Raw genomic sequence first — 22,498 nt, 5'->3', positions numbered from 1 at the left:
AAGCATTTTTGAGCAGGTATTTGAGGCACAATGAAAATTATGTCCAATGCTTTTTTAATGGTATCTAAGTATAGAAATGCAGAACTGGCTAAGGGGTGGTGGGGCTGAGACTGCCCTTGAATTTAACAAAAAAATTAATTTTTGCATTCTAAAAATGTTTTTGAGGCACTTTGAAAATTAGATATTGTTGAGAATATTTCGCTACTTCTCTAATACAATATGCATGTCAGTATGGCATCTCTGTTCAAGTGTCAATATTCTATTATACTTTTTCTCTCTCTTTTGGTATTCACTCTTTTTGTACATTTTCTATTGATACATATTAAAAGTTATAACACTAAACGAGTAAGTCCTTCTTCACCAATGATGACATGATACGAAACATTCATTCTCTCTCAATTCGTTTCCAGGAATGGGTCTTAAAGTTCATTCAATTGTAAACATTGGTTCATTCGATTGTAAACAAACTTCATTCATTTCCAAGAATGGGTCTTGAAGATCAGAGTTGCGTAAACCGCGCAAAAAAAATTCCAAGAAAATCGGTGCGTTTTCATTATTTTTCATTTCAAGTGTATTCAACTACATAAGCGGATCAAAAATTTGTAAAAAAGGTACAAGAAATAACAAAATTAAATGAGCTGTTATATTAACGCACGAAAAGAGATAAGTACATTTTATCTTAGGTATCAAAAAATTAAATTTCACGTGTTGTCACGGAAAAATTTTTAACGGGTAAAATAAGCTTTTTTTTTGTATTTGTGATCCTGAAAAAATTCGAGTTTTTTGATATCCCATTTGACAATCTTGAGTAAGTTTTCGGTGAAAATCATAAATTAAACCTTTAACATGTAAAATACCCCAAAGTTATTCCGAAATGCCCAAATTTGATTTTGAGGATGATGGCATCTATGGTCAATGTTTTTACAAATTTTTGATCCGCTTATGTAGTTGAATACACTTGAAATGAAAAATAATGAAAACGCACCGATTTTCTTGGATTTTTTTTTGCGCGGTTTACGCAACTCTGATCTTCAAGACCCATTCTTGGAAACGAATGAAGTTTGTTTACAATCGAATGAACCAATGTTTACAATTGAATGAACTTTAAGACCCATTCCTGGAAACGAATTGAGAGAGAATGAATGTTTCGTATCGTGTCATCATTGTTCACTCGACAATTTTCAGCCAGCCAGTAAAGAAGTGTTTTAGCGCGATATACAGATTTATAGAAAGATAAACGAGAAGTGTGAAATACACTCGACAATTTTTAGCCTGCCTATAAAGGAATGTTTTAGCGCGATATACAGATTTATAAAAAGAAAAACGTGAAGTGTGAAATACGACAGCAATTGCACTAAGCAAACACGTGCACAACGTGTGAAAATTTACTTCGTGACTTTATACAAATTAGCGAGGAAAAAATTTCAAGCAAATACTAATTAACATGCACGAAATTGTTAACCACTACGAAGCAGCAACGCAGAAGAGCTGAAGAGCCTGACCAGTGTGACAAACCGAGGGTGGAGGTTGCTCCTAAAATCTAAAGCAAACTAAGTACAATTATTTCATTGTGTATAACAAATTTAAAAATACCATATAAAGATAAGTGTATGTAAAAAGAAAACTTTTATGTGAGGTACGCAGTCCAGCGCGAAGGGCAAAATTACTTTTTAACTGGTAAGTTCTCATATGTAAATGCAAATTTAACACATTAGACGGTTCACAAACATAATGGCCGACGCTGCGGCGTCCAAAGGCCCTGGCGAGTCCAACGCTGATGGAAAGCCTGACGCAAATTGGTTTGAAGAACGCCGAAGTCAGAAAAAGTTGGAAAACCAGAGGAAAAGACAACTAAAAACCAAAAGTGAGAGCAATGAAGATTACAGACGCACCAAAGTAGGTACAGGTGACGACCTGAAAATAACAAAAACGGACGACACTAAGAATATACAAATACCACTACAAGGCATGCTAGTGCCAAAAGGTACCTTTGCCAAATTGGCGGCAGACGCTCAAGTTTTGGCGGCAAATGCAAAGACATTGGAAATGTCAAACACAGACACAAACAAAAAAAGTGCGGAAAATAAAAAAAACATGGAAGTAGAAGCAAACGGTAATGCAATGACTAGCAATACTAAGACGGCTAACAATACAGAAAACGGTAATCCAACTTCCAGTCAAAAAATAGAAGAATATAATGCGAAGTATACAGAACGTCACAGAGGTGACTTCTGTGTCCTAATAGACACATCAAAAAGCTCGCTGTGTAACAATGAACGAATGAAAAATGGCCTATTTTTATGGCACAAAATCCAAAACTTTGAAATAAACGGCATTAAAAAAATAAATGCAATAGGAAGATTCCTTTACAAAATATACTTTCACACCTTTGAACAAGCAAACCAATGTCTAGAAAATTCCAACTTAGACAAAAATAACATGAAAGCCTTTATACCACGGAACTTAGTGGAAAAAATGGGGGTTATTAGACAAGTTCCTCTTGAGTTCTCAGAGGACGAAATTTTAAAGAATATTATATCTAGCATTCCGGTAAAATCAGTGTGTAGACTAATGAGGAGGGACCCCGTCGACAGGACAAAGTTTTTACCAACCTTTACTGTGAAACTAGGATTCGAGGGTAGCGATCTACCAGAATCTATTGAGCTGTTTTATGTGAACCTAAAAATAACTCACTTTATACCCAAAGTGCGGCAATGTTTTAACTGTGGAAGACTAGGGCATACTAGGACAGGATGCAAAAGGAAGAACAGATGCATTATGTGCGGGAAGGAGGAAGGTTGCAGCAGCCAATGCAACAAGACAAACAACTGCATTCTATGTGGAGAAGAAGGGCACAACTCATTGAACAAAAACAAATGCAACGTATGGCAAAAGGAGGAAAAGATCATCGAAATAATGACAATCAAAAAAATTTCAAAAAAAGAAGCGCATGACATTTACAATCTATCGAACGACAGCAACAACCGTTTTGCGATCTTAGATAATTATGAAGAAAGTTTTCCGCCGATAAGCCTAAAAACAACACCGACAATCAACAATGATAATATCGTCAACACACAAACCACCACAAATGAACCGAAACCAAAAACTCCGCGCGTAAAGCCACAACCGGTCTTCCTCAACCCCAACTGGGACAAGGTCTCAGAAATAGAAAAACTAGTCACGCTACTAGTTAAAAAATTCGAAATAGATACTGATGAACCCCTAGTCAGGCTGATAGGGAACATGTGTAAAAAAAATCTAAAGGACAGGATCTATAACAATCTCCACAATAATGACGATGCGAATACTACAATATAATATACAAAGTCTTAAAGCCAACAAATCATATATTGATCAATTTAACAACTTAAATAACATTGATATTGTTTGCTTGCAGGAAATTTTTTCCCACGACGAGCAAACAAATAACCAAAAACTGATTAATTTTAATCTTTTAAAAAAAACCAGAAACGACGGCTACGGAGGAGTAGCCATCGGCTTCAGGAAAGGCATAAAATTTACCAAAATTAAATATACTACAAATCAAGATATCATTATAGCAAAAACCACCAACCTTAGCAACAATACAATAATTTGCAATGCTTATTTCCCACCAAGTATGACCAACAGAACATTTGAAACTGAAATCAATAAAGTTTTGAATTTTCTAAGCAATCACAACAAAGTAATCCTATTAGGCGACTTCAATGCACGCAACTGCAATTGGGGCGACAGTATCAACACACCCAAAGGAAATACACTGGAGAAGGAACTCGAACACACAAACTTAAAATGCCTAAACTACGGGACAAAAACGCACAGTATCGGAAGCAACAATGGTTCAGTACTGGATCTAACGTTTACTAGTCTACCACAGGACAACATTAAATGGGAATGCATTCAAGTAGGCATAGGAGGCAGCAAACACTATCCTATCAAAATCAGCATAAGCAATATCCAGAAAAATCCAAATATCTTCATACCAAACAGCACGTTATTAAATAAAATAAACTCAATTACTTTCAGTGACTTAAACAACCTACAAAAAGACATACAAACAATCAAAAATACAATCAGCATTGATCTCAACAAAACGAAACGAGAACCTAAAGCATGGTGGAATGAATCACTCAACAAACTATATAGGCTACATATGGCCAAAAGGAAAAAAGCAAATAAGACAAACTTAATTGTTGATATGAACCAAGCTATAGAAGCCAAAAAAGAATGGGTCAAGGCTGTGAAAGAGGCGAAAAAGGAAAGCTACACCAACAAAATAGAGGAAATAAACAAATGTTCTAACACCAGAGAAGCCTGGAACTTCATTAACAATGTAAAAGGCAACCAAAAAAGCACAAATGACTGGGCAGAAGAAGACAATCAAACATATTTAGAAACACTCAAAAATCAAATAAGCACAACAAATGCTCCCACAAGGGTGAATTACACCTACAATAACAACGACAACTGCGAGTTTCGATTAGACCAATTCATTAAAATTCTGAACAGTAAGAAATCTACAGCCGGTGGATGTGACAAAATAACCTTCAACATGATCAAACACTTGTCGCCCGAATCAAAAGAGGCCCCTTTGAAAGCCCTCAGTACACAGTTCAACAACAACGAAGTTCCTGACTCGTGGAGGAACATACAAATAGTGCCCATACCGAAGGCAAACAAGGATCTCAACGATTTTAAAAACTTTCGCCCAATCTCCCTAATTTCAGTTCTCGCCAAAAGTTTAAATATGATGGTTAAAGAAGTGTTAAATAAAGTCACTGAAGAAACCAACATAATCCCTCCAAAAAGTTTTGCATATAGGAAACACAGATCGGCCACAATGTGCTTGAATGAAATGCTACATCTAATAGCCACTAAAAAGAAAAACAAATACAAAGTCTTTCTCTGCGCACTCGACATGACTGATGCGTACAATTGCGTAAATATCGACATCCTACACAACATACTAATCGAGTTTAACATCAATACAAAAATAGCAAATTGGATACACAATTTTTTCTCCAAACGAAGACTAACCCTGGGTAAACAGGTCGTCGAAGTAAATAACGGACTCCCTCAAGGAAGCTGCTTATCGCCCACACTCTTTAACATATATACGTCCAAGCTACACAGCATTAATGACCGAAGCACACAAGTTTTCCAATTCGCAGACGACATTGCCATAGTGGTTTACGACAACAACATTAACACGGCGAAACTTAAGCTTGAAACAAAAGTCAACGAAATTCAAGCAGTTTGCAACTCACTTAACCTAAAATTTAACGTCAGCAAAACGCAAGTCATGTACATGACCACAGGGAACAACAGAAATCACAACGTCCAAATCAACGGAGAAAACATTCAACAGACGCAAAAAATTAAATGGCTCGGACGAACTATTAATGCAAGCTTATCAATCAAAGATCACGTTAAAAACATAAAAAACAACACCAAATCCGCAAAGAATGTACTCAACAGACTCACAACAATAAAAGCCCGTCTAGCACCTGCGGTTGGACTAAATATCTACAAAACCATTATCAGATCCAAAATGGAATATGCCAGTACCAGCTATGCGAATGCACCAAAAAGCTTCGACAAACAACTGCAAACAATTGCAAATGAATCCCTAAGACGATGTCTAGGGGTCCCCCCCCCCCCCCCCCAACACACCCACACTAGCTAGATATGCCTTAGCATGCGAATTACCCCCCATCTACAGAGCCACTTGGCTAACTTCCAAAGAATTAATTAAACAATGGTTCATCAACTCGGAACTCAGAAATGATCTGGAAAACGGAACGCCCATCAACTCCAGTTACAGTCATACATACAACCAATTTAAACACATAATCAACAGAATCAACACCAATGTTTCATTTACCATACACAATAAATTAACGCTTACGGAATCGGAACTGAGAGGCTCCAAAAACAACATAACAAATGAACAACTCAAAGGTATATACTATGAAAAATTAACAAGACTACACAGCGAGGATTACATAACTATTGCAACGGACGCATCAGTCAGTGATACCAATACAGGCTGCGCCGTATATGATATAGCCAGAAATGTCTCCTTTCTATACAACATCAACTTTCATCAACTACAGGCGAACTAATAGCAATACTACAAGCAGTCGAATTAGCTCACAAGAACAACTGGACAAAAACAGCGATCTTCACGGACAGCCTCGCCGCCATCAAATTACTTAAAACAGCCACAACACAAAATTACATTATCGCCAATATTCACAATTTGGCAGCAAACTCTAACATTCAAAAGCTTACAATTACCTGGGTTCCAAGTCATGTTGGAATCAAATTTAATGAAAAAGCAGATATAGCAGCAAAAACTGCAACAACTGTAGGCAAAAATTTAGCAATCGCACTCACGCCTGATGAAGCGCTTATGAAGATTGAGAAGGAGCTTTGGATGGCAACCAAACAGAAAATAAAAACAAAATGCACTAATTGGGATGACAGTACCATTGACTGCATAGCCTCCAAGATAAAGAAACCCTGGTTCAAAAGCAAAAAAATAAACATGGAACCGTACGACATTAAACTACTGAACAGAATCATCATCGGACGCACATACAACAAAACCTACTTTGGACGTTTTCACAATAATGTTACTGATATATGCAATACTTGCAATGTCACAGAAAAACCGAAACATCTCATTTTTGATTGCACAAAACATAGATCATTGAGAAACTACTATAGCATTTTTTCCAAATTTAAAGACATTAAAGAACTCATAAACTCAAAAGATATAAAATCCTACAATGAACTAATTCAATTCCTGCACAAAGGTAAACTGGACTGCGCGCTATGAAATTACCAAATTGTCATATACATATATAAGCACATCCAAAAAAAAAAAAAACTCCCTAAATACAAAAGGGGTTCGGAAAAAAAAAAATATACAAGTTCCTTATATACTAAAGTACAAATGATGTGATCTAACATATCATTATCTAAAAACAAGACTGATACTACCAGGTAGTAACAATTAAACTAAAAACACTAAAGGTCATATACCTATGTATATATTAAACATTAACAAAAGATTCACACCTTCATTTAAATTTAGATACGTCATCACTTAATCTCTCATGATTCATTACATTTAATCAATATCATTGTAAAACAAAAATCCATAAAAATCTCATTCATTGTAACTATCAAGTTGTAAAATACAATATCGTTTTGTAATTATCTGTAAATATATCACTTTTTGCATCTCCACCCTAATATGGCAGAAACATCACATAAAAGCAATCAACATACAACCAAGGAAACACATCACTACCCAAGTACAACCTGGCGCTATAGCGGACACATAAACATCCGTGCCATCATCAATACTCACAAACGAGTATTCAAAGCCCCAAAAAAAAACAAAAAGTCGCCTTCTTTTTTAAATCGGATATTTCAGCTGCAATTTCAACAGGTTATGGGCCCAGTTACCCAAAATAACCCTGCTGAAATAATTTCGATTGCGCGTAATGGTTAAAGCCGACAAATAGGCGATTCCAAAAGAAGATTCAGAAATTATCCAACAGACACGTGGATCGACTCTTGAAAGTGCATCTGAGATGGCTGTGAATTCAGTGTCCAGCTCATCCAGAATTGAGCTTTTGTCCAAGGAGAACTTTGACACTTGGAGTATGCAGGTAGAGGCGTTGCTTATTGAAAATTACTTATGGGATTACGTCAATGGTACGTGTGCTATGCCAACAGAGGGTGATGCTGCTGCTAAAGCCTTATGATTGAAAAATGATAAAAAGGCTAAGGCAGATTTAGTTCTTTCAATTCAGCCATCAGAATTGAAGCAAGTTCGTGGCTGCGACACTTCGCGGGACGTGTGGCTCAAATTAGAGTCAATTTATGCATCAAAAGGGCCGGCGCGCAAAGCAACTCTTTTGAAACAGCTGATGCTACAAAAATTAGATGAGGGTGGTAATGTTAAAGAGCATATTGCTACGTTCTTCGATGCAGTTGATAAATTGGAAAGCATGAGTGTACCAATAAATGGTGATTTATTGTCAATTATGCTACTGTATAGTTTACCATCGTCATACGAAAACTTTCGTTGTGCTATTGAGTCAAGAGACGAACTGCCCAAAGCTGATATATTGAAGATCAAGATTATTGAAGAGAGCGAGGCACGTAAACAAGCTTCGGGAAGTGCGGTTATTGCAATGGCCGCTGGGGAGCGTATACATGCTCATAAGAAATTTACAAAAAGTGAAGAGAAGTTCACACCTAAACAAAACTTTAAATGTTTTAAGTGTGGTGCATTTGGGCACAAGGCAAGCGCTTGTAAAGCACGAAAAGGTGATAGTGCGAATCGCGGAAAACAACAACATCAAGAAGTAAACAAATCGTATGCAGCTTGTTATACTGCTGCTGAGCATAGTTTCAGGTCGAAACATGATTGGGTTCTTGACAGTGGATGTACGGCGCATTTATGTGGCGATATTTCAAATTTTTCGTCGATTGACAAATCAACAAAGGTAAAACTGAATCTCGCTAGTCAAGCTTGTGCAGAAGTCAAGGGCAAGGGTAAAGTTAAGCTGGCAGTTGCTGGTTATGGTGGCGAACAACTCATTGAGTTCAACAATACATTATTTGTGCCGGACTTGCGCACAAACTTGATATCTGTTGCAAAGATCACCGACAAAGGGCATACAGTAACATTTGCCAAGAATGGAGCATATGTTAGTGACGAGAATGGCAAAACAATTCTAGTCGCTGATCGTAAAGGTGATTTGTTCTTTGTACGTGAAGGCAACGAATGCGCGATTGCTGAAGTCAACTGCTCTGAGTTATTTAAGTGGCATTGTCGTCTAGGTCATCTTAACTCCAAAGACTTAGTAAGATTAGTTAATCAGGGTGCACTTCCTAAAGTGGATGTTAGCGACAGCAGAGAACTTTTAAACTGTGAAACTTGTTTGAAGAGCAAAATTACGGCTTTACCGTTTGATAAAAGCCGTGAGCATTGCAAAGAGTTGTTAAAGATCGTGCACTCCGACGTCGTTGTCCCTTTCAGGGAAGAATCAATAGGCCGTGCCAGGTACTTCGTCACGTTTATAGACGACAGTTCACGATGGTGTGAAGTTTATTTCTTACGGCAAAAATCAGAAGTTTTCACTGCTTTCAAACTTTATCAAATTTTCATCGAGAGGCAGACAGGACAGAAAATAAAGTGTCTACAATCAGACAATGGTCGTGAGTACTGTAATAACATTTTTGATCAGTATCTTTCAGATAACGGTATTTTGAGGAGGTTAAGTATTCCCAATACTCCTGAGCAGAATGGGCTCGCCGAAAGGATGAATCGGACATTGTTGGACATGTCTAGGTATCTTTTATCACAATCTGGCTTAGGGAAATCATTTTGGGCGGAAGCTGTTGCGACCTCGGCATACATTCGCAACAGGTGCCCATCGAGTAGTATCAATTGGAAAACACCCTACGAAAAGTTAAATGGCGACCAACCCCTGCTCAATCACATGAAAGTATTTGGATCAAAGGTAATGGTGCTCGATAAGGATCCAGGTAAAAATAAACTTGCTCCTAGATCCATAGAAGGTATATTTGTAGGATACCCACGAGATAGAAAGGGTTATCGTATATGGGTCCCAAATACTCATCAATTAATCTATGCTCGAGATGTTAAATTTTTAGAGATGAATCTACCACGGTCACCAACTACGGTGGTTGTTGATGAGTTGTTATTGTCTGACAAAGAAGAAAACATCAATAATGACGAGCAAAGGGTGGTTGAGTTTTCTCCTCCGAAGTTGCAGGGAGATAATTCAGCAAGTACTGAAGGTGATCCTGTGAAAGATGTTGACTCTGTGAATGATATTAAACAGGTTCGAAATAGGGCACCTGGAAGACCACGACTCCTCCGCGGGCGTAGAGGGCGTCTGCGAAAGTTATTCCATTCTCGAAATTCAGAAGAAACATCACATGATTCCGATCCTCCAGATGTTCAGGCTGACGAACTTAGTGATGACGTATTTACTGGAATAGCCGAAATTGAAACTCGAAGTGCTTTGAAAGGTCCCGATTGTGATGAATGGAAAGATGCTATTGAAAGTGAAGTTATTAGTATTCTTAAAAATGACACCTTTAAGATCGTGAAAACCGACGGTAACAAAAACATTATTGGCTGTCGATTTGTGCTTACCAACAAGTATGGAAACGAAGGAAAAATTGAGCGGCGTAAAGCACGACTTGTAGCTAAGGGTTATAGTCAAAAATACCGTGTGAATTACAATGAGACGTTCGCTCCTGTTGCGAGGTTGGAGACAGTCCGACTGATGTTAGCATTGGCCATTCATTTTAACTTTAAAATTTGGCAATTTGATGTCGTTACAGCTTATCTCAACGGCCCTTTAGATGAAGACGTATTCATGAAGGTTCCAGACATGTTACCTGAGATGCTGAAGCGTATTGTGTCAAAACGGAGCGATAATTGTCCGATTAGTATATGTGCGGGAAATATGCTCACAAATTTACATAATGGTGGTAACGCGTGTAAGCTTAATAAGGATTTATATGGCCTAAAGCAATCTGGTCGCCAATGGTATATTAAACTTCGAACAAAGCTATCTGAAATGGGATTGAAGCCATTGAAAAATGAACCCTGTTTGTTTTCTGGTATAATCTGTGATGAGTTTTGCTTGTTATTGGTGTATGTCGACGATTTATTAATTTCAGCAAAAAGTTTGAAATGCATTGAATACGTAAAGAAGCAGCTCTTGCAAGAATTTGAGATCAAAGATTTGGGTCAAGCGAAATATTGTTTGGGACTTGAAATAAGTCAATCTGCAGATTATATAGCTTTGCGACAGACAGGTTATGTAATGAATTTGTTGAAGCAATATGGTATGGAAGATTGCAATCCTGTAATGACGCCATCCGAAGTGAGTGTTAAGTTTCCAGATTCTAAAAATCTGTCCGAAGTAAATAATTATAGAGAATTAATTGGGAGTTTGATGTATTTGTCAGTGGCAACGAGACCTGACATAGCTAATACTGTATCGCGTTTAGCACAGTATGTAACTAACCCATCTATGTGCCATTGGTTGGCTGCGAAGAGAGTTCTGAGATATCTTGCTGGCTCGGCACATAGGGGATTAGTGTTTCGTAAGACGAATGACCCACCGATTGGCTACGCGGATGCTGATTGGGGAGGTTGCACCGTAGACTGTCGTTCATATACCGGCTACGTATTTTTGATTAGCGGCGCTGCGATTACCTGGAAGTCGCAAAAGCAGCGCACGGTCGCACTATCATCGACGGAAGCAGAGTACATTAGCTTGGCAGAAGCAACGAAAGAAGCAATATATTTACGAAGTTTGTTAACTGAGCTTGGTCTTCGAGAGTTTATCGACATAACAATTTTTGTTGATAATAAAGGAGCTCAATGTTTGGCTGGTGACCCTGTTTTTCATGCTCGGACGAAGCACATCGACATTAAGCATCACTTCATTCGTGAAACAGTCGCCGCTGGCCATTTGAAGCTACAACACATATCAACGCAAAACATGATTGCAGATGTTATGACGAAATCACTCCCAAAAGTTAGTCACGAGAGATGCTTGGATGGACTTGGATTTTCCACTTAAGTTGACCTGCTTATTGAGGGGGCGTGTTGAGAATATTTCGCTACTTCTCTAATACAATATGCATGTCAGTATGGCATCTCTGTTCAAGTGTCAATATTCTATTATACTTTTTCTCTCTCTTTTGTTATTCACTCTTTTTGTACATTTTCTATTGATACATATTAAAAGTTATAACACTAAACGATTAAGTCGCCTTCTTTTTTAAACCGGATATTTCAGCTGCAATCTCAACAGATATGTTAAAATTTAATATTTGAAAAATATAAAAAGAAATAAGCCAGATTATTAGGCTGGGTTTAAAACTCTGCCAGGTCATTGCAAAATAATTTTTTTTTTAATAGAAAAAATGTTTTTGAGGCACTTTGAAAATTAGATATGTTAAAATTTAATATTTGAAAAATATAAAAAGAAATAAGCCAGATTATTAGGCTGGGTCTAAAACTTTGCCAGGTCATTGTAAAATATTTTTTTTTTTTTTAATTGGAAAAAATATTCTTGAGGCACTTTGGAAATTAAATATGTTAAAATTTTATATCTGAAAAATATAAAAGAAATAAGCCAGATTATTAGGTTGGGTCTAAAACTTTGTCAGGTCATTGCAAAATATTTTTTTATTTTTAAATTGGAAAAAATATTCTTGAGGCACTTTGAAAATTAAATATGTTAAAATTTAATATTTGAAAAATATAAAAAGAAATAAGCCAGATTATTAAGTTGGGTCTAAAACTTTGCCAGGTCATTGTAAAATATTTTTTTATTTTTAAATTGGAAAAAATATTCTTGAGGCACTTTGAAAATTAAATATGTTAAAATTTAATATTTGAAAAATATAAAAAGAAATAAGCCTGATTATTAAGTTGGGTCTAAAACTTTGCCAGGTCATTGCAAAATATTTTTTTTTTAAATTGGAAAAAATATTCTTGAGGCACTTTGAAAATTAAATATGTTAAAATTTAATATTTGAAAAATATAAAAAGAAATAAGCCAGATTATTAAGTTGGGTCTAAAACTTTGCCAGGTCATTGTAAAATATTTTTTTATTTTTAAATTGGAAAAAATATTCTTGAGGCACTTTGAAAATTAAATATGTTAAAATTTAATATTTGAAAAATATAAAAAGAAATAAGCCAGATTATTAAGTTGGGTCTTAAACTTTGCCAGGTCATTGCAAAATATTTTTTTATTTTTAAATTGGAAAAAATATTCTTGAAGCACTTTGAAAATTAAATATGTTAAAATCTAATATTTGAAAAATATAAAAAGAAATAAGCCAGAGTATAAGGTTGGGTCTAAAACTTCCCAGGTCGTGCAAAATAAGTTTTTTTTAATTGAAAAAATGTTTTTGAGGCACTTTGAAAATTAGATATGTTAAAATTTCATATTTGAAAAATATAAAAAGAAATAAGCCAGATTATTAGGCTGGGTCTAAAACGTTGCCAGGTCATTGCAACAAAAAGATAAATCCGTTGAAAATCTTACAGAAAAATCAGGATTATCAAACAGCATTAATAAATCTTGGAGTTGCCCACATATCCGGTTCGCGAGAGGAAATATTTGAATCTCTAGAAAAATACGTTTGTGAAATTTATGGCTTCCAGAACTGCACAAACATAAAGGAAGCAAGGTTTAAAAAATTTTGTGCTGTTTTCAAAGCCAATAAAAAAGACGAGCCGTTCAAAAAATTATTAAAAAACTGTGACCCTTCTGGATTGCCTCCGTGTGAATCCAAATTATACGAACACCTATTAAGATCACATTACATAACTTATTTGGCGTAATGCGTATTTACATTTTCCTACTTCTTTAACACCAGACAGAAACGGATGGGAACAGAATGCTGATTCACTGGATTTTCATTAATTTGATGGAGATTGTGCTCCAAATTCAGTAATTAATGCTATTATAGACGAAGCGAATACTGTCAATGAAAACAGCACAGCAGGTGAACAGCAAGAATTTTTTTATAACAGAATTTTTATAGTTTATCAGTTAATAAATATTAAATATACATTTGTTATTATTCACAGATAATTCCGATGACTTCGAAGAAGACGAGTATTCAAGCTGTGACGAACAGAACGATCAAGATACAAATTCAGATTCTGAATAAAAAAAATCAATATGTTTTTTACTTTTACAAATACTTAGATTATACATTTTTTCAATAAAAAAAAAAATTTTGCAGTGACCTGGGAAAGTTTTAGACCCAGCCTAATATTCTGGCTTATTTCTTTTTATATTTTTCAAATATTAAATTTTAACATATTTAATTTTCAAAGTGCCTCAAGAATATTTTTTCCAATTTAAAAATAAAAAAATATTTTGCAATGACCTGGCAAAGTTTTAGACCCAACCTAATAATCTGGCTTATTTCTTTTTATATTTTATTTAATTTTCAAAGTGCCTCAAGAATATTTTTTCCAATTTAAAAATAAAAAAATATTTTGCAATGACCTGGCAAAGTTTTAGGCCCAACCTAATAATCTGGCTTATTTCTTTTTATATTTTTCAGATATAAAATTTTAACATATTTAATTTCCAAAGTGCCTCAGGAATATTTTTTCAATTAAAAAAAAATTATTTCGCAATGACCTGGCAAAGTTTTAGACCCAGCCCAATAATCTGGCTTATTTCTTTTTTTATTTTTCAAATATTAAATTTTAACATATTTAATTTTCAAATTGCCTCAAAAACATTTTTTCAATTAAAAAAAATAACTTTGCAATGACCTGGCAAAGTTTTAGACCCAGCCTAATAATCTGGCTTATTTCTTTTTATATTTTTCAAATATTAAATTTTAACATATCTAATTTTCAAAGTGCCTCAAAAACATTTTTAGAATGCAAGTTAATTTTTTTGTTAAATTCAAGGGCAGTCTCAGCCCCGCCACCCCTTAGCCAGTTCTGCATTTCTATACTTAGATACCATTAAAAAAGCGTTGTACATAATTTTCATTGTGCCTCAAATACCTGCTCAAAAATGCTTACCAGCTCTCCTACTATAAGTTCATGGTTTTATCCAGGACGACCAATAGAGAATCACTTAATTTAGATCTAAAAATAATGAATATGAGCATTGAGGATGTCAAAATATTTAAGTACTTAGGGATCCTGATTGACAAAAAACTGAGGTTTACAGATCATATTGATTATATTGTTGCCAAAATGGGCAAAAAAATTGGATTTTGGAAGAGATTGTGTAAACTTATTAGTAAGAAATATAAGTTGAAAGTTTATAGATCCATCATAGAACCGCACTTCTTATATTGCCCTACAATATTCTTTATTGCCAATGAAACATAAGTAGACAGGTTACAAATTATGCAAAACAAAGCTATGAGATTTATATTGAAAGTGAGGTACGACACTTCCATAAAGAGTATGCTTGATGCACTAAACTGGCTGAGCGTGAAACAGTTGATATTTTACCATAGTATGAAATTTGTATTTTATATCAAGCATGGTAAATTACCAGCCTACCTAAGTGAAAAACTTGTTTATGTGAATGAAACCCATTCTTACATGTTGTTGTTGTTGTAGCAATGCTCGCCCCACCTAATAGCCGCGACCGATCACAAATTGTCATCAATATCCTCTAACGGGAGTCCAAGGAAACTTGCCGTTTCAACAGGGGTGGACCATAAGGAAAGGGGTGTTAGAGGCGTTGGTTCCACATTACAATTGAAGAGATGGTTGGTGTCATGTGGGGACACATTGCAAGCGGGGCACACATTTTGTATGTCAGGGTTGATTCTGGATAGGTAAGAGTTTAACCTGTTACAGTATCCAGAACGAAGTTGAGCAAGAGTGACACGCGTTTCCCTGGGGAGTATGCGTTCCTCTTCCGCAAGTTTTGGATAATTTTCGTTAAGTACTGGATTCACCGGGCAATTCTCGGCATAAAGGTCCGACGCCTGTTTATGGAGTTCACCAAGGACCTGCTTGTGTTTTTTCACTTCATACGGCTGGGTTCTAAGGTGCCGTATTTCCTCAAAATGCTTACGGAGATGACTCCTTAAGCCCCTAGGCGGTGCTGGTTCATCAATCAGATGTCTGTTGGGATGCCCAGGTTTCTGGGTATTCAACAGGAACTGTTTGGTCAGCATCTCATTTCTCTCCCTGATGGGGAGTATTCTCGCCTCATTATGCAGATGGTGTTCTGGGGACATAAGAAGACAGCCCGTGGCGATTCTGAGAGCAGTATTTTGGCAGGCCTGTAGTTTCTTCCAGTGGGTGATTTTTAGGCTTGGCGACCATATGGGTGACGCGTAGCACGTAATCGGCTGGCTAATTGCTTTGTATGTAGTCATGAGCGTTTCTTTATCTTTTCCTCAAGTACTGATAGCGAGGGATTTGAGGATTTTGTTACGGCTCTGAATTCTCGGAACAATTGCGGCTGCGTGCTCACCAAAATGTAGATCCTGATCAAACGTCACACCCAAGATTTTGGGGTGTCGGACAGTCGGTAGCGTAGTGCCATCGACGTGGATGTTCAAAATGGTCGACATTTGGGGCGTCCATGTTGTAAATAAGGTCGCGGAAGATTTAGTCGGTGATAATGCCAGGTTTCGCGAGGCGAAAAAACTGGAGAGATCAGGGAGGTAGCCGTTTATTTTATTGCATAGCGCATCGATCTTTGGGCCTGGGCCTGTGGCCATTATTGTGCAGTCATCGGCGTAGGAAACGATTGTGACTCCTTCCGGTGGTGAAGGTAGCTTAGATATGTAGAAATTAAACAAAAGTGGGGATAGGACACCACCCTGTGGCACCCCCTGTTTAATTCTCCTTGGTTTTGATGTTTCGTTTCTAAATTGCACCTATGCCTGCCGACCACCCAGATAATTTGCGGTCCACCTTTTAAGACATGGGGGAAGGGTAGACCCTTCCAGGTCCTGCAGTAACGAGCCATGGTTGACCGTATCAAAAGCTTTTGATAGGTCTAGCGCTACGAGTACTGTTCTATGGTGGGGGTATTGATTTAAACCGCAATTTATCTGGGTGCTAATGGCATTCAGCGCGGTGGTAGTGCTATGGAGTTTTCTGAAGCCATGCTGATGAGGGGCTAGCTGCAAATTTGCTTGGAAATAAGGGAGCAGAATGGCTGCAAGCGTCTTTGCCACTGGAGATAGGAGAGATATCGGACGATACGACTCACCTGTGTTAGCTGGTTTCCCAGGCTTTAGTAGCGGGACCACCTTGGCCATTTTCCATTTCTCAGGTATGACAAAGGTGGAAAGAGACAGATTGAAGACATGTGCTAAATATTTGAACCCCTCTTTCCCTAGGTTTTTAAGCATCGGCATGGCTATGCCGTCTGGGCCCACTGCTTTGGATGGTTTAGCACGACCAATGGCGTTCTCAACCTCTTTAGCGGTGATGGTGATTGGTGACGCGCTGAATTTGTGTTTATGTGCGCGTCTATTGGCTCTCCGTCTATCTTTGTCGACCGTAGGATGCATTATATATTGTCGGCAGAAAGCGCTCGCGTATTTTTTCGCGTCCGACAGCACTTTGTCGCCAAAGGCGATGGAAACTTTGTCTTCGTGCTTAGTCGGATTCGATAGGGACTTTACAGTGGACCAAAGTTTACCCACACCGGTAGAGAGGTTACAACCTCTTAGGTGCTCCTCCCATTTCGCCCGCTTGTGTTCATCTACAAGCAATCTGATGCGTTGGTTTATATCCCTTATTTGGGGGTCGCCTGGGTCAAGCTGTCTTATAAGGTCACGTTCTCTCGCTAAGTTTGCGGCCTCCGCCGGGAAGTGGGCCGGATTTCGGGAATTCTCCCGGCGGGAATGAAATGTGCCGAGGCGGATTTAATGACCTTACGGAAGGCACGCTCCCCTTGGCGGGCATCAGTCGGAATAGGGAGGGCAGCTAGGCGGCTGTCTGTAAAGGATTTATATTCTTCCCACTTTCCTTTTTTGAAGTTTATGAAAGTGCGTTTTTCAGTGACGATGACGTCGGCGTTACGCTCAAGCGAAATAAGTATGGGCAGGTGGTCGGATGCCAATGTTACCATCGGCTGCCAGTTGACGCAGTTTACGAGTTCTGCGCTCACGATTGAGATGTATGGCGAGCTGTGACAGCTTCCTACCATACGTGTGGGGGCGTCTCCGTTTATTGTACAGAACGTCGTTTCTTCTATTTGATCCGCCAACATCTCACCCCTACTGTCCGCCCGTAAGTTTGAATGCCATAGATCATGATGGGCATTGAAATCGCCTAAGATAATGCGATTGTTGCCAGTAAGGCCCTGATATTAGGGCGGTATCCACTGGGGCAACAGGTGGCAGGAGGGATGTAGATGTTGATGATTTCTAGGTTTGCATCGCCTGACCGGACAGATAGGCCTTGACGTTCTAAGACATTGTCCCTGCGGTCGATGCCAGGATCAAATATACAATATTGCACAGAGTGGTGTATGATAAACGCGAGACCGCCTCCATTTCCGCTTTCGCGGTCTTTCCTGTGGACGTTATACCCAGAGCAGGTCTGCAATGCAGATCTTGAAGTGAGTTTAGTCTCTTGAATCGCAGCAATGTGGATGTTGTGCCGCTTCATGAAATCGACTATCTCCGTAATCTTCCCAGTTAGTCCATTACAGTTTAACTGCAGAATTCTGAACTGCATAAGGGGAGACGTCGCCACTCTGGGGGTAAGTGACGGGTGACTACGCCTGGGTTTGGGAAGGCCAGGACGCAATTGCTGTTGTGGCCCTAGGACTGGGCGTCCTTGGGCAAGCATTGGGGTACCCGGATGATTTGGGTTTGCGGCCTGGCAACATGGCGCGATGAAACCCGTCGGGGGGTTGCCGTCGCGGAGACCAGAACATCTAGGGAAGTGGCACCACCCAAGGCAGGAGCTGCATTGGGCGGATGTCGCAAACATATATATTCTGTGCTGGCAAACGGTGCACACGGAGGTAGGGACTAAGAGTCTGTTTCCCTGACCTACACGATTGCTGCCGGAAAAGAGGGGGGGGGGGGGGGGGGGGGAGAAGACGGGCGCAGGGGCTGCTGCTCAGCATTGCTTCCGACTCTACAACGAAGATTGTAGTTATGAGTGGTAGCAGCTGTTTGAGTTGTTGGCGCCGTGGGGCGCGAGCAGCAGCGGGGCTGCTGGAAGGTAGTGGGGGGGAGGGGGGGGGGGGGGGGGGGGGGGCGCTTAGACGTAGACTACGGGAAGCCCTTGGGCGTGAACAGCAAGGAGCCACAAATGATTTATAAAAGTTAGGTGGACGTCGGGTTTTGGGATCAAGCCCAGAACAACCTCTCCGATGCAACCATCCCTTGCACGAGACACACTGAACAGAGTATGACCGTCCTAAAAAGATTCTTTTCCGGCAGATGCAGCAAAACCATTTCTCAGGACCGGGGTCAGGAGACGGACCCGGATTGGATTCGATGCCTTCCCGGAGTAAGAGAATATGGAGCAGTCCTGCTGCAAGGAGCTGCTGGGAGGATGACAATTTGTGGGAGGCACGAAACAAATTAGATGGGGTCACACTGAAATGACAGTCCTTGGTCGGGAAAAATCCAGAGTCGCTCCGGTACATAGAACCGACTGCCTTGGGAAGCGCCCATTCTTACATAATCAGGGAAAATAATAATTTTAGATTACCTCTTCTCAAAACAGATATGGACAAGCAAAATATATTTTACAAAGGCCTGAAATGTTTTAATGAACTACCTAATCATGTTAAAAATTGTGAAAACTTAAACACCTTCAAAAAAAGTTTATTAGAATATTGCAAAACCCTTCCAATAAGATAAAATATTTTGTATCTGTATTTCATGTTACTGATCCTTGAGCGTACACGGCAATCCAAGTAGACACAGAGGAGGAACCTTATGCATCAGGTCAAATACATATATCGCTCGCAAGCAAATTAGGAAAGAATTCCTGAAAATATCGTCCCAGACAAACAGTTGGAGTGTTCATGTGAATCACGTATATTCCTACAACAATGATATATTATAATTAATTATGTTTACATAAAAGCTGGTACAGGAAGGATTGGAAACACGTCCTTTCCAACCGTCCGGTAAGAGTGGCTCATTCTGCTGAGCTGCTAGCTTTTGGGCTGACCGGAATCAAATGCATTCCGACAGCATAAATAATAAAACTGTATAATCATACGTCTTGGAGTAGGGCAGGATTGAGAACACGTCCTTCCAACCTCCCAATGATATGACTCCAAGACTCACCCGTTGGGACCACCAGTTCCCGTGTTGATCGGAATCTCATGCATTCCGACACACCAAACGCTAGAAATCCTATTATTATTAAAATGTATTTATAATTTGTAATAATCTAAGTTTTAGGCTTAAAACGCCGTAAAAATAAATAAATAATAATAATAACCACCACCTCGGACCTTATATGACTGAAACGGTACAGATATTTGTTGGTATCACCGCACATTTGGTGTACAAGCCACCAAGTGCCACCAATCTTGCACTTACGTAAGGAATCGCGAGGATAACTGTTTAGCCCTTCGTTCAAAGCGGCTAACACATGACATGTTCATAACATGATTTCGATTAACTGACATATGCAAATTAGAATGCATAAAGATGTAGAGGTTTCGATAAAAGGGCTGTATTCCCGAGTATCCAGAGAAGTAATTACTTCAAAAACATAACTTTTGCCGCTGTATGTAATTCGATCCAGTAAAATTGTATTAACGTAAAGCACTTAGTTCTAAACTTAATGATAATCTGATTTACATACAATTAACTAAAGCTTAATGTTGTTATAGTATTCATTTACATCTAATGTAGATAAATATCGTTAGTGTAATTCACAAAGTTCCTATCCAAACTACACCCCCTGGGAAAATTTTTTAGTTATATGTTACTTTTCAAATACATTTCTGCTTATAGTGAATGTCCAAGTACATATTTTTTGCATTTCCGGTAAAATATTAAATTTGTTCGTTATGGCCTATGTGAATTATGCTAACGATGTGTACACTTTCGAAACTATATCTACTGTTTTGAAGCTGCATATTATAATCAAAGCGTATCTAACTAATTTCATTTACTTACATTTCAATCTGGATACAAATAGTCCTGTAGTATGTTTTGGAAAGCAATTTTTATTTTACCACGATCTCGTCCATTTAACTTTTGTATATCCGGCAAAAGACTCATTAGAAACATAGCATCAGGATCAGTTTTACAATCGCATAATTCTATATGAGTAGGAGCAACAGGTGCTCCAGCAATTGGTGGTGAGCTCATTAGGGACGTTGAGACTGCTGAAACGCCATTCGCTGGCAAGTTATGATTAGATGCCGCACCGGATGTTATTGCCGTAAACTCTAAACGGTGATGATTGGCACTACTACCACTAGCGCTGCTACCACTATGATGATGATGATGATGACTGTTGTGATTTTGGTTATTATTATTTGTACTGTTGTGTCGCTGATTCGTCGATGAGGAACTTGGTGTTAGCTGTTGACTGGCATTCGATGTGGTCGCAGCATTTATATTTATATTAGCATTATTACTGCTATTGCTCAGCATATTACTGCTAAGAGGAACTGGAGCACCGAAGCTAAGCCCAACACTGCCATTATTACTTGTTGTAGTGCTTACTACGTCTACAGGTTTAGCTAGTGTTGGACGTACAAATGATACATTGGCATGTATTGATGCGGTACTTGTTGTTGAATAATGCATGCGCGCCTGTCCACCACCCATACTACTACCAGATGACGATGCAGCACTAATGTTAGAGGGTAAACTACTACTACTTGTATGTGTTACATTAGTGGTAACTGTACTTCCACTTCCTACGCAACTATTATTCATTTGTGTGCTACTTATACTCTCTTGCGAGCGTGGTCTTTTTACGCGTAGATGTTGGTCTTCTTGAAATTCGCGTGTTTTCTGCTGCAAACGCATTAAATGTTGCATACGTACATGATGTGCACGTTTATCTTCTATTGAATTTGCTGTACTGGGAGCACCGAGATTGTTGGCATATGAATCCATCATAAAACTACGCATTTCCATTTCTTCCAATAATTCATTGTCTACTTCCTCTTGTCGCACTACTGACTCTGACTCATATTCATCTACATCTGATTTGACATCACATTCAGATTTAATATCATTATTAAGTGCATGCTGATCATGATCATCTTGCAGCTGATGACGAATTTCAGAATGTCGAAAATTTGGTGGACGACGTCGCTGTTGATCATCATCTATAACATCGTCCAATTCATCTGAAATATTTTGGTCTGGATCGTCGAAGTAGTCCAAGTAATTATCTAATTGTTGCTGTGTTGGTTGATTACTTATGTGTGCTGACTGCATATCACCTCCGGTAGTAGCGGTGCTGCTTAATGTAGCTGCTGTATTTACTGTAGCCGCAGTTGCAGTACGTTCACGATGAAAACGATTTGAAAATGAACTTATACGCTCTAAAGCATCCTGAACTTGAGAATCCAGCGATTTTGGTTGAGACTGTTTTCTGTGAGTGCGGTATAAATTTATTTATAGAATTGTGAAATTTTTTTGTTGTATACTGGGTAGCGTTTTACAAGACGGTGCACCACCTAATTTTTATGACAAATTATCAAAGGAGTATCAAAAGACGTGTCTCGATCTCCGTTTTAAGAATCCGAAGGCGGAAATTAAAAATTTTATTTCTGTCGAATGTTATTCACAAAAAATCGTAAAATGACCCCGAGAGGGTCCGAAATATGGGGCCCGATCCGTAGTTTTTTTGCATAGAACACCCTTTCGCGTTGGCGGCCTTTGGCCGCGCTTATAAAAAATTACCCTGGATGAGTACAACACCGGTTTGGGGATCAAAACTAAA

General features: G+C 38.4%; 1 protein-coding gene and 2 long non-coding RNA genes across 5 annotated transcripts in view; 2 read left to right on the top strand and 1 right to left on the bottom strand.

Annotated features, from left to right (window-relative positions):
• Positions 1 to 22,498, top strand: part of LOC137239273 (uncharacterized) — a 186,366-nt gene that overhangs the window by 158,141 nt on the left and 5,727 nt on the right. The window lies entirely within an intron of this gene.
• LOC137239267 (myb-like protein U) overlaps positions 1 to 22,498 on the bottom strand; it is a 170,527-nt gene that overhangs the window by 147,102 nt on the left and 927 nt on the right. The window contains exons 3-4 of one of the 3 annotated variants that reach the window (XM_067764369.1): positions 20,710 to 22,147; positions 18,824 to 19,617 (exon numbers count right to left, since the gene is read on the bottom strand). In XM_067764369.1, the coding sequence (XP_067620470.1) occupies positions 20,713 to 22,147 (1,435 nt within the window). In that variant the 3' untranslated portion in view covers positions 18,824 to 19,617; positions 20,710 to 20,712. Of the gene's footprint in view, positions 1 to 18,823; positions 19,618 to 19,985; positions 22,148 to 22,498 lie in introns of those variants that run through there. The other 2 variants (XM_067764368.1, XM_067764367.1) reach the window with 2 other exon arrangements.
• Positions 1,175 to 13,861, top strand: LOC137239263 (uncharacterized). Its single transcript, XR_010949312.1, has 3 exons — positions 1,175 to 1,677; positions 13,471 to 13,599; positions 13,685 to 13,861. It is a non-coding gene; the product is annotated as an uncharacterized lncRNA (long non-coding RNA).

This window comes from Eurosta solidaginis, chromosome 2 (assembly GCF_040869045.1).
Source record: "Eurosta solidaginis isolate ZX-2024a chromosome 2, ASM4086904v1, whole genome shotgun sequence".
In the NCBI taxonomy this organism is placed as follows: domain Eukaryota; kingdom Metazoa; phylum Arthropoda; class Insecta; order Diptera; family Tephritidae; genus Eurosta; species Eurosta solidaginis.
Note: the sequence above shows the minus strand (reverse complement) of the source record. Positions and strands in the feature narration are given on the sequence as shown.